The following is a 12,976-nucleotide window of genomic DNA, read 5'->3' on the forward strand; positions in this document are numbered from 1 at the left end:
CCAAGCATGCGCTCGGACAGAGGGCCAGAGACCGAAGACACATACACAGCAACCTTCAGGAAGAATTTTACTTTTGGGTCAGGAAGGACTCTAGCATCTACTCACACGATGATCCCACAGTAATTCCTCTATTAACTGCTATAGGCACTATGCAAGGGACCTAAGACACGGCCTTTAGTGGCACAATGAAGGTAAGCATGATTTTTACCACTTCACAGGTAAGTCCATTGAGGCTCTTAGAATTAAACAGTTTACTTAAAGCTACAGAATTAGTGGCAGAATTTGGGGTTCATCCAACTGTCCCTCTTTATCTCTTTCTCCCTTCTTGCCTCCTTCCCTTTCTTTTCTTCAAGTTATTTCCTTCTTTCATCCCTCTTTCCAAATTCCTCCCTCCCTGCCTTCTTTCTTCAACTAATATTTAGTGAGTGAGGCATCACACTGGACGCTGCCCTTGGCATTAGGGATAAGGCACTGCTCTTCCAGAGAAGGGTCCCGTGGGGATGACATATGTTCTACAGGGCAGAGTACAACAGAAAATTAAGAAATACTGAGATTTACTAAGTGCAGTGTGGGGCAAGGTCTATGGGAAAAGTGTAGACTAAGATCCCTCTCCTAAATTCCTAATTGGAATTTGAGGAAGCTTCCTTGGGGCAGAGACCGCTGGTGCTCACCTGTCTGTGGCCTCCTAAGTCCCTGGGTTCACAGTGGGAACATTTTCCCAGAATCCCTTGCTGTTGGGTAGGGCATGTGACTGAGCTCTAGCCAGGGAGATGTGAGCAGAAGCCATGTGTATCAGGCTGAAGTGGTGAGAGAAGTGGGCCAAACAGTGTTCCTCACTCACTCTTAGGGCTTCAGGATGGGAGGTAGGACAGATGGAAAGAGCCTGTGTTTCTGAATGGCCACACAAAGGACTGCTGGTTACTATGAATATTGAATTAACCACCGTAGGAGCAACAAATAAACTTCTATTATGTGAATTCCTAGAGGTTTGAGAGCTGTATCTTATAGCATGAGAATGTCCTACTAGTGAGAAATTTAAGTTGATACAATAGACGGACATAAGTTCTTTAGGAAAAGACCCCCCTCCTCCCACCCATACCAGCTATGCAGAACTCATGGGGGCCGGTAAGATATCTTGGAGGTCTAAAGTGCATGCTTAGGCAAGCTCAGGAGGTGCAGGGGACCCTGGTTCAATCCCAGGCACCACATGCTGTGCCAGCCCTGCCCTTAGGGTGGGCTGAGTCAGCCAAAAAAAAAAAAGAATTCGTTTACCAGCCTGAATGATCTGGACATTAAATATCCCACCAATACTTGTGTTCCCCTGGCAGCCTCTCATCTTCTGCCATCTTGCCAGAGAGGCACCAACTGCCCAGTACTCTGTTGTTTCTACTGAGGAGAACACCCAGAGTATGCTAACCCAGCCTGTGGACTGGGAGAAGGGTCTCATTTCCACAGAAAACCAAACGACACCATTCTTCTGTCTATATACCTAGGCTTCCAACACACACCCTGCAATGAAGACCAGAGGTGGCTCTAGACATAGAGGGGCAAGCAGAGCTTGTTACTAGGTAAGAGAGCCGGCTAAATTACAGAAACACAACTGCAGCAGGCACAGTCACCCAATCCCTGATGCTGTTCTGCAGGAGTCCTGCCTGGTGCTGGCAGGGGTGGGCAGCGGGCTGGCAGAAGGAGCCCATAATGAACAATCCAGAACTTCTAAAGGAATGAGCAAGGCTGTGGAATCTCATGTCTATCTCTAGGACCGAAACCTAGAAAATGTGGGAGGCCTGGGATCAAGAAGAGGGGCACATGTTTCTGACCAGAGCACGCCACAGAGGTGCGGTCCAGAAGTGCAGGTCCCCTGGGAACCTGGGTAGGATGCTGAGGGAAGGGGGAGTCAGACTGTCTCGAAGGCCTGAGCACAGCGGTGACACCACAAGCAGCAGCACACAGGCGCTGCGGCCTCGTAGTGGGGGCAGGTTAGCTCCAGGCCAGGGGGCTTGTGTGTGTGATGCCCAGCACCTATGGGTAGGCCAGGGACATGTCAAGTGTGAAAGCAAGCAGAGGACCCAAAGCCTGAACCAGATTCCCCACAAGCTATGGCTTGGCAAGAGGGGTCCTGGTTAAAAATAAAGATCCTGGCTGTGTCTCAGGGCTGAAGAATCGGTCTCCGGCTGAGGCCGGGGAGCCCGGGTCCAATCTGTGTCCTGCATAACTGCACCTTCAGGAATTCCACAGTGAACTCTTGGCAGGGGTGGAGAAGAGATTCTGGCTGAAGCCTCCAGCTGGGCTCTGGAGTCAGCAAGCTTGGGGCTTCTAGTCCAAATGCTTCCACTCAGTATTAATGTCATGTGAGCCTCAGTTTCCTTATCTGTAAAGTGGGATTACTTTCAGGGCTATTGGAATACTTGCATGGTGAAGAATATTGTGGCGTATAATGGTAGGTTTTATATTCCATGTATCTTAAAAGAATCTCCAGTCCTACTTTTAGGAAATGAAATGTTTTATAGTAGGGAAGAGTCTCAATTCACATCTGGTCCAACTTCCTACCTTCAGACTGTATAGGTATTCAATGGAATTATCTTATATTTTTCTCTATGAAGCAACTGAAGTCCGTATCCGTCAAAGACTGGCTCAAGGTCAGCAAGTGGGAAGGCGTCATTTTTGACTGATCAAGGCATAAGGCGGCCATATGTCTCTTTCTTTCTCCAGCTGCTAGCGTGAGGATAATGAACAGCTAAAACCTTCCCAGGGACAATTATGAGATCTGGGAGCAAAGGAGTGATTCAGTGACCAGCAGGGAAGCGAGGACACGGGCCCTGAGGCCCGCAGGACCTGCCTCTTCCATCTAACACGGACGGCATGAGGGCATACAGAAGCAGGCCTCGTCCTCCAAGGACACAGTCCAGGAAAATCAGGACAGAGAATCGTGGTACTAAAGAAAACTTCTAGGACGCGTGTTCACTCCACTCCTCTCTTCCTTTCCCATTACATGGTGATAGGTCAGCATGGCAGCCATCACTTCCAGTAGAGGATGGAGAGAAAGAAGAGGATGCACTGTGGGCATCCTCGTGAGCAGCTCTGATCACATGCGTGGTGGGAGGGGAGTCCCACTGGGGACCAGGCAACGGATGATGTGAAGCCAGGGTGGTGGTCAGCAAAGGCTGATCAGCTTGATCTACCTAGCAACACAGCATGTGCAGAGGGAACTCACTCCAGGGCTGGGATGTGGCTGCCAGCTGCATGCCCTAGAGCTCAACGGGTGACACCGGGAAAGCATGCCCAGTACCTAGGAGTCCCACGTGGCTTCAGCAGTGCCACAGGCAAGTTTTCCTGCTGTACGAACTGGGCTTCCTTTTTTTGATATTGCTAGAAAAAGGAATTCCTTTGCTTATCCCTCCCACACACACACTTGCTAGCTTTAGGAGATAACATAGAGGAAAACCCTTCCAGGTACTGGTATAGGCAATAATCTTTCAGATAAGACCCCCAAAGCACAAGCAACAAAAGCAAAACCATACCAATGGGATTATATCAGATCACGATGCCTAGGAAGAGCAAAGGAAACAACTCGGTGAATGAACAACCTTCAGGATGGGAGAAAATATTTGCAAATCATCCGCCCAATAAAGGGTTAATACTTGAAAACGTAGAGCTCAAATAGCTCAACAAATGAACCACTCTGATGACAATGGGCGAAAGATCTAAAGAGAGACTTCTCCAAAGGAGATGAACAGCCCATGGTGCTATACTAGATGCTGTACTAGGTCAAGAATAGCATGATGCATGGACAGAAATACATTCGTCCCTTTGTATCCTAGAACACTGGTTAATAATATCTCCCCACCATAGCCCCTGCCCACTTCCATGACAGCAAAATCCAGACACTCAAATTCCTTATATAAATGGCCTAGTGTTTCCATATAAGGTACATGCGGCATTATCTTTTTTATTTATTTATTTATTTATTTATTTTTAATTAATCATTTGTGTGTGTGTGTGTGTGTGTGTGTGTGTGTGTGTGTGGCCAGCTCAGCCCACCAGGGGGCGCGGCTGGCTGGCATGTGGTGCTGGGGGATCGAACCGCAGTCCCTGTACTTTCCCAAGCTTGTTCCAAGTAGGTGCTTTAGATCACTGAGCCATCTCTCCAGCCCATGTGGCATTATTTTTAGATACAATGTACATAATATAGATCATTATACTGCCTTGTGCATTTCTTTCTTTCTTTTTTTGCAGAACCGGGGATTGAACCTAGGCCCTTGCACTTGCCGACGAAGTGTTTATTCTACTGAGCCATTTCTCCAACCCCTCTGTTTTTAGTTGTTATTATTTTAATTTTTTTTTCCCATAAAACATTTTTAAGCTGCAGTAGGCAGAATCTGCAGTTATGGCTGAATTCCAAGGATACCGAATGCTGACTATCCAACTGAAAACACCTACGGACACGGAAAGCTATGCACCCCTGTGTGAAACCTGTGTACCTGAGGTCACTGCCCTAGATGAGACAGAATTACAGGTTTACTTCAGTGGCAATCAGGGGAGCCTGCACCTAGGGAGACTTTTCTGTGACATGACCCTGTGTAATGCACCAGGTCAGCATGCCCAGGATGGGCAGTCACCTGCCCTTCTCCTGCTCCTGTAGAGAGCCCTGAGACATCCACATGGAGCAGTGTAGCTCAGTGCCACGATGCAGAGGACAGTCCCACATGTCCCCCTCTCCCTCCCTGACCCGGCATGCCCAGACCCACCTCTCCGTCAGCGCCTTGCTCTGGGTGTCCCGCGCTGCCTGCAGGTCTTTCTCCAGCCGCTTCCGGGCCATCTCCAGCTGCTCTACCTCTCCCTGCGTCCACTTCCGGGGGCTGATGAAGCGCATCTCCTTCAGCAGCTCCTCCTTCTCGTTAATGAGGATCAACCGGTCCCTCTCCGAGTCCAACACCCCAGGCCAGGCCTCGCTGTCCAGCTTGGCCAGCTGGATCTTCAGGTTGGCAATTCTGGGGGTCAAGAGGGCAAGCAGGATGTGGGTGAATCACGGCATGGAGGGAACAGAGAAAAGGCTATTTCTAAGACTCCAAGATGTCTGGAGCCAGGACATCCTCAGAGCAAACCTGGACACTTACCACGTTCCTTAGGATCAACAAGTTGCTTCTTCTTTTTTTTTTTTTTTAACAAGTTGCTTCTTGCGCACATTCTTTTTTGTGTGGGGGAAGACATGTCTTAGTTACTCTTTTCTCATTGCTGGGACAAAATACCCAGCACCCAAAATGAAGGAAGGAAAGGTTTATTAGGTCAGTTAGTGGAGGTTTCAATCCATACTCAGCTGGCTACGAGGCAGAGTGGCACACAGTGGCAGAGAGCAAGAGAGCAAAGGGAGTGGCAGCTAGCCTCTCTCCCTTCTTCATATTGTATTGCAAATTACCTTCCTCAGGGCGGGTGCAATATCATACACACAATAATGAATCACAAATGCCAGAAGCCTCCCCATGACTTCATGAGGCTTTTGGGGGGGGGGGGACAACTTGACACCAATCCTAACAGGGCAGTACTAAAAATTGAACCTAATACCTCATTTACGCTGGGCATGTATCTAGCCTTGGGCTATATCCCCAGACGTTTCCATTTTACTTTGAGACAGGGTCTCACTAGTTTCTTTTTTTTTTTTTTGGTGGAACCAGAGATTGAACTCAGGCCCTCACGCTTGCCAGGGAAGCGCTTATTCCACTGAGCCATCTCCCCGGCCCCAATCTCACTAGTTTCCCAGGCATGCACCACCATGCCTGCACAGCAGAACGTGTTTTTATCTAACACATGTATGGGTGGCTGCCATGTGCCAGCAATGAAACTGGCTTTGCAGTGATGGGGTTAAGACAAAGTGCGCCACGCCCTAAGCCTGGCACGCCCTAAGCCTGGCACAGCAGGACACGGCTGCAACACAGGTCACTAACCTCCTACACCAGCTGTGTGCCCTGGGGTAAACTGCTCCCATCTCTGAAAGGAACAATGAAGGCTCCTTCCTCCGAAGGCTGTGGTTGATGGATTTATGACATAAGCTATAAACCTTCAAAGCACAGAACTTGGCACACACTAAGCCCTCAACAAATGTTTCTATCGCTAATGCTGTTACTAGCTGGTTGGGCCACTTATTAGTTAGGTAACACTGGACAAATTCCCTGGGCCTTGGAGAAAAATAATTACTCATCCTTCAGAATGGTTGCGAAAATCAGCAATGGAATACAGAGAATCACTACACGCAGCAGATACTGGATCCGTTGCAGCTGCCAATCACTAGGACTTTAAGGACTAATCTTGGGTCCTCAGTTCTGATAATGGTAGCAACAATAAGGGAAGGGCCATGGATTTTAGGGTTCAGAGGTCTGGAGCTGGAGTCCTGGTTTTGCCTTTGTGACAACAGGAACTGTTTCTTTGAAAGTCCTTTTGGGGGCTAGCAGTACAGCTCAGTGGTAGATCTGTGTGCATGCAAAGCCCTGTGTTCAATCCCCAGCAGCAGCAACAACAAATCCATTTCGGTATCACAAGCAACTCACACAGTATCTAGTACACAGCAGGCACTTAGTCAATGTTAAGAGGAGAGCCAACAGCCCTGTAGCCTAACTTCTCTAAGACTTAGTAACCCCATCTTCAAGATGGGGATAAGGATAGTCCTTACAAGGCAGGTCAGGAGAACCAAAAAGGGCACTTTGCATCTTGCCCACTGTGTAGATATTAAATATTTTTATCACTGGACTAAGATTCCGAATGCAACCAAAAGTACTGCTACAAGTATCTTACAGCAATCCTGCCATGATCTTTTAAGACTTGGTCTCGGGGCTGTGGAGATGGCTCAGTGGAATAAGCATTTCCCTGGCAGGCACCAGGGCCTGAGTTCAATCCCCAGTTCCACCAAAAAAAAAGTGTGGGCCAGGGAGATGGCTCAGTGGAATAAGCGCTACCCTGGTAAGCACAAGGACCTGAGTTCAATCCCTGGTTCTGCAAAAAAAAAAAAAAGATCTGGTCATCTGGTCTCTACAAAGTGTCTTCAGCTCTCAGAAGCTCGCTTGACTCTATCCCTAAAGGACGGGCAGGAAAGGAGCTATCTTGTGGGACAGACACCCTATGGCTCACGTACGATTGCAAATCATGAGCACAGCCTATACTTGTTGAAAGTAAAGAACTATGGACTTGCCAACTCGACCTTGCCTACAGCCAGGGGGCCAAACTATTATCCTACACTGGAGAGAAGACTCCTGCTTTGGTAAAGGGAAAGTTCCATATAGAAAACCACATCTGGGTCTCTTTCCCCAGCCAAGCATCCCAGCAGAAATCCTTAATTATTTCATTTCATTTCATTTTATAACCATGTATGCAGCCACTCATAAAGATAAGCTCGGGGACAACTTTCCAGCTGCTCACTTCCAGTGCTGTGAGCTTAGAGCAGTACGGTACGGTCTGGCAGGGGCTGAACCATATGCAACTTACGTAAGCTAGGTAGGAGCTGCGACTGGTATTTTCTTGGATGCAATTTCTAGAGTGCTCCCCACCCCAGGGCTCCTTCAACTGTAGCTCACCCATCCTTTGGAAAACGTGATGAGGGCGATCAAGCTCCCTCCTGAGAAATGCACGTGTGGCCAAGCCGAGCACACAACAATCAGGTGTTCCATGCAGCTACGACAGCTACGGCTCTTCCCTCCTTTGAATTCTGCAGCCTCTTATTTCCCAATGAGCAAGCTCTCTGTCCTCTACACCAAATCTAGCTTTGTGTAGAGGAGGAGGCAAGAAACTGGATGCAGTCAGATAAGCCAGGAATCTCCGGGATGAAAAGTGTAATGGCTCAACCCCTAAGAAAACACTTCAGTCCTTCGGTATCTATAGGACTGATCATGTCCGTGTGGACTGGGCCCTGCAGTACACTGGAATAGATCCAAGGTTCACAGTGATCCCCTCCAGAGGGGACAAGAATGGCTGTCCCAGTGTACCCATTCTGCTATTTTGCTGAACCCATAGGGGAAGCTGCAATAGTACCTATAACCTCTACATAGGTTTACCTATTACTCAATTCCTCATTTTGTTTTTTTCTTAGCAATACCCCAATTTGTCTTTGGGGAACTACTCCCAATTTTCAAGTCACTTGGGTCGCACAATCTCCTTCTTAGCATGAACATATGAGCTAAGTTTAGACGTCCAGAGACTTCTACACTCTGCTTTTACCCTCTACCAGTCCTGCAACACTGACTGATTGATCCAAAAATGCTAATGTCAGGCCCAGGACTTATGAAAAATATTGGAAGAGGAAGCCCCTTTTACTGGGGTTGCTAGCCTGGTAGTATGTAAGTTTACAATTGTTGGGGTTTATTATTCTACTTGAGAATAAAGCCAACAGAAAGGCAAGTGTGGTGGAGAAAAGGAGAGGCTGAATCCAAGTGGTATTATTAGAGTCCTTAGACTCAGCCGAGCCTGAAGCCAGACACCCTAGGACTTTGGAACTCGATAAGCCAATAAATTCCTGTGTTTGTCCCTTTCTCTGTCTTCTGCCATGTTACTGTCATTGAGACAAAGAGGCTGCTGCTGAAGGGGGCTGGCACAGTGGCAGGCTGGGTAATGCCACTTTCTACCCAGCCTAGGTAAAGAGCTTTACGCATCACGGAGGAATGGTGTGCATGCTCCTAGAGGAGAGCATGCCCACAATGCCCAGCTGGTTCTCTCCTAATAAGGCTAAAACAGCAAGATCCTAAACTTGGAGTATCATGTCTAGAGTTCAAATTCTGACTCTACCACCCAGAAAAAACCCAACCCCCCTGTTATGGTTTGTGTCTAGTTGTCCCCTCCAAGTCTCATGCAGTCATGGGACAGGGACTTCTAGAGTTTGAGATTAACTCATGATCCACTAGGATTATGGGTCTTAGTACTGCTGGGATTATGGCTATGAGTGCTACACCCAGCCTGAGGCGATAGCCTGAATGTAATATAAGAGACAGGCTTTCTCTCTCTGTTGCTATTGCTGCTGCTGCTCCTCTTGCTCTGTGCCGCTGCCATGGACTGATGCCCTCTGCCCTGTGCTGCTCTGCCTTGGAGCCAGCCGAGTACAGACTGAAATCTCCCATAACTGTGAGCTGAACAAATGTTTCCTTCCTTCATTTTGGGTGTCAGATATTTGTCCCAGCAACAAGAGAAGAGTAACTGAGACCCCCCCGGAAAAAACAAACGAACAAAAAAACCACCCAAAACCAAAAACACCTATCCTAGAAATAACTTTTCTACATTCTAACATGGAGATAATAGACAGAAGCTATGCTATAAGGCTGCTTTCAAAATTAAATAAGATAGGTGTACAAATGGTTTAGTACAATAAACAAGCTGCTTATGTCTATTAGCAGATGCTGAAAAAGCGCCAGCATTACCATTTTAATTTGGGGCACAGGAACCCCACTGCTTAGTGGTCTACAAAGCCTCAGAGCAGCCTGATTTCTCGAGTCTACAACGTTGGAAAACACAGCTTGCTCCTGGTTATGCAGGAGACAGCGCAGTGATAAGCATCTCCAGGGTCTTTCTAGCCTGTTGTGGAAACCAAATCAGCAGCTCCTCCAAATCCAGTGCCACCTCCATCATCAGAAACTGATTACAGAAAGCGAGTCAGGGAGGGAGAAAAATGACTGGGCTTTGGGGTTAATCAGATTTGGGTTCAAAGCATAGCTTCCCTCTCTGTCGCACAGTGCCCGAGACAAGTCATCTCCTCCACATTCTAGAGGGCCGAAATAGAAAGGTTTTTAGTACCTACCTTCATCATCTTTGTGAGGATTAAAGAATATGAAGAGGGTAAAAAGTCAGGCGCAGAGCAGAGCCCCTGCCACAGGAGCTGTGACCGTTCGACGCACCCCTCCGGAGCCACCCCTCCTAAGCCACAGCCTCTAATTACCTTCTTTTTGCTTCTTCATATCGCAGGCGCAATCTGACTTTCTCCGCCAACTGATTATTGCTGCTGGTGCCAAACTAAAGGACAAGAACAATGTCAGGAATTATACAGCTGTTGTGCTTGCTGCTAAGTTAGGTTTCAAGAGCTCACAAGCGACTTGACAGCTTACATGGGCAGAGTCCAGAACAGCCCACAGTGGCTGGGCTGGCTGTGTGGACCTCAGGGAAGCTGGTTTAGCAAAACCTCCTCTTTCCTTCCTTCAGGCCACAGGTATGATTTCAAACTCTGGCATCTACCACTTCAACAAGAGAAGCTAAAGGGCTGCAGATAGCATTTTGCATCCCAAAAGGCTCAGCACCGAGGCGGGCCACAGAAGTACAGAGAGCAGGTAAGAAGAAAATAAGGACAGTGAATATTCAAGAAAGCCATACTGGAGTGGTAGGCAGGGGTGGGAAGAAAACTCAGACACACAGGAGTAGAATGCGAGGTGAGCATGGGAAGGCCCTAGAATTCAGAAAGAGGCATGCAGTTCCTTTATAAACGTTACAGGTGGCTTGCTGCGGGACATGGGGGGAACACAGAAGGAGGGGTCGTCACTTCCTGCACTAGTCTGTTCCCAGCTGCAAGAAGCTACACACCTCACCGGGTCACACAGACATAGTCACAATTCACAAGTGGGAAGATGGCTACAGAAATCAGGTAACAAAGCATTTAGCTACAAAGGTTGGGAGGCAAATTCCCTCAATGTCATCCTTTCCGTTAAAACAAAAGTGCTCCAGAAGTTATGGATCACTTGGTTGGCCCTCTGACGTTTTTATGACTTATCTCTGGACAGCATTTCCACTACGTACATGGGGACCCGGCAGAGCTTTGGTACTGGGTGGTACGCAGCTGATTGAAAGCTGTTGTTTTGGGGCTAACTCTGCTTTCTAGCTGGAAAAGAAAAACCGAATGATGGCGCGTGGTAGTGTAACAAATGAGAAAGATATTCTGTCCTTTAAAACTGCTTTCTGGGCAGTGTGGAGAGCAGGCAGAAGGCGCCACCACCCCTCGGGAAGCCTGAGCATGCTGCATACTCACACTTCCCGAGATGTCTGTCTGGGAGCTCACGTCCAGGTACTGCTTCGGCAGCGGGAAGCCCGAGCTCTCCAGGGAGCTGCTGCTGGACCACAGGTCAGAGTGAGACCCCCTGTCTGCGCGGAAGCCATCCTTTAGCACGGCAAGGCTCTGGAGCGAGGGGTGGGAGACCAGGCGCAGGTTAGTGAGGCACCTTCTGCCAAGACCCTCTGGGTCTGCCCTACTTGTGTGCTGTCCTCTCCACCTCCCTAATTTAGGCATCCACGCCACGAAGACATCCTAACAGTGCAGTGACAGGGGGCTAGTGGCAAGTGGGAACCTTGTCTAGTGGGCCCCTGACTTGGGAGAAGCTGACTCTGCAATTCCTGCTCTGCTACTGCCTGGCTGTGTGATCTGACCTGGCTGATTAATCTCTGTAAGCCTCAACTTCCTCTCCTATAAAATGGGAATGATCACAAGTCCCGTCTCATTGGGCTGCTACACAGATTGAGGTGAACAGTGGAAAGTGCTAGCACAACCAAACCTCAATGGCTGCCAGCTTCATCACAATTCTATCAGACCCTGACAGTAGACTCTTGGAGAGTAACATATGATGATCCTTGCTTAATCACTGAGAAGACTGGCATCTGACTCTGCCTGGTCAACACAAAACCTAACAGGAACCTCCTTCCTGCCCACGAGTACTATGAATGCTTTCTCTGGGATGCTGTCCTGGGCATCATCTTCAAAACTGTTTTGTTTGACAAACTGTACCAAGTTTCCTTCACCAAATTCCTCACAGCAGCTCTGAGTCCTGGACTCTTCACTTGCCAATGGGATCTAGGCTGAAATGTCTAAGAGGCTAGAGTGGCTCCTACATGGGGAGGGGGGATGTCCGGAGGAAGAGTGGACAGGCTTGCATCATGGTTTGACTACTTACTCGGAGTTCTAGAATGGAGATAAATTAAGAGTTTATGTAGCCAATGCATTCAAAGGACTTGGCACAAATACTTAGCAAAGTGAAGAATCACTATTCTATTTGTTTAGCTCCTATCACAAAGGATACAAGAAAAATGGACATAGGTACATTTTTAAAAAAATATCTGCCTTAAGGGCTGGCCAGATAGTTCAGCAGACTAAAGTGCCTGCTTAGGCAGAGCACAGTAGCCGGTGTTCAATCCCCAATGTGCCATGCTGGCCCAGCCCTGGGGCATGCTGAGATAGCACTTGAGATCAGGCGTGGAGGTGCGCGCCTGTAATCCCAGTGCTTGGGAGGCTGAAAACAGGAGAATCACTATGAATCTGATCTATGTAGTGAGACCCTGGAGACCCTGTACTAAATACATTAAAAAAATTTTTATCTGTCTTTATAAAGAACACATGCATAGATCTAGTAATATGAATAACTGGTTGGAAGACAGCAACTATGTATTATTACAACAAATACTGTGAAATTTGTATTGCTTTGTTAAGTGAAATTCTGGCACTTGTAATTTTTTGTTTTAATACTATTATGTACTCTTTTAAAAAAATATAGATACATTTTGATGTTGACATTCACCATGCAGAAACCATCTTTTCCCATTTGGTTCACTGAAAAATAAACCAGGAGACTAGAGCTGTGGCCTTTGGGGGGCGCCAGATGGGGATGCCAGCTGGTTTTCACTCCAGGTTCACCATCCAGGTGCCCCGCCTTAAGTAAGTCACTCAGTGCTTCTGAGCTTCTACCTCTACTCTATAAGATGGGGCAAAATCCCCAGGAGACTACAACAGGCTAAACAGTCCTTATCCAGAATGCTTGAAGAATTTCAGATTTGGGAATATTTGCATATATCTAACAAGATATCTTGAGAACAGGATCCCAGGTCAAACATAAAATGCATTATGTTTTATGTGCAGCTTATCCACACAGCCATGGCAACTTTATATGATATTTTTGATGCAACTCTATTTTGACTGTGACTCACCATTTGAGGTGAGGTGTGGCCTTTTATTCCCCCCCCCCCCCCCCCCCCC

At 47.7% G+C, this 12,976-nt stretch overlaps 1 protein-coding gene across 3 annotated transcripts in view; it reads right to left on the minus strand.

The window, feature by feature from the left end:
* Wwc1 (WW and C2 domain containing 1) overlaps positions 1–12,976 on the minus strand; it is a 169,929-nt gene that overhangs the window by 48,697 nt on the left and 108,256 nt on the right. For all 3 annotated transcript variants that reach the window (XM_004637044.2, XM_023721766.1, XM_023721765.1), the window contains exons 7-9: positions 10,985–11,131; positions 9,908–9,981; positions 4,749–4,991 (exon numbers count right to left, since the gene is read on the minus strand). In XM_004637044.2, coding sequence (XP_004637101.1) covers positions 4,749–4,991; positions 9,908–9,981; positions 10,985–11,131 — 464 coding nt within the window. The remainder of the gene's footprint in view (positions 1–4,748; positions 4,992–9,907; positions 9,982–10,984; positions 11,132–12,976) is intronic.

This window comes from Octodon degus, unplaced genomic scaffold, assembly GCF_000260255.1.
Source record: "Octodon degus isolate 3935 unplaced genomic scaffold, OctDeg1.0 scaffold00085, whole genome shotgun sequence".
Classification (NCBI taxonomy): Eukaryota; Metazoa; Chordata; class Mammalia; order Rodentia; family Octodontidae; genus Octodon; species Octodon degus.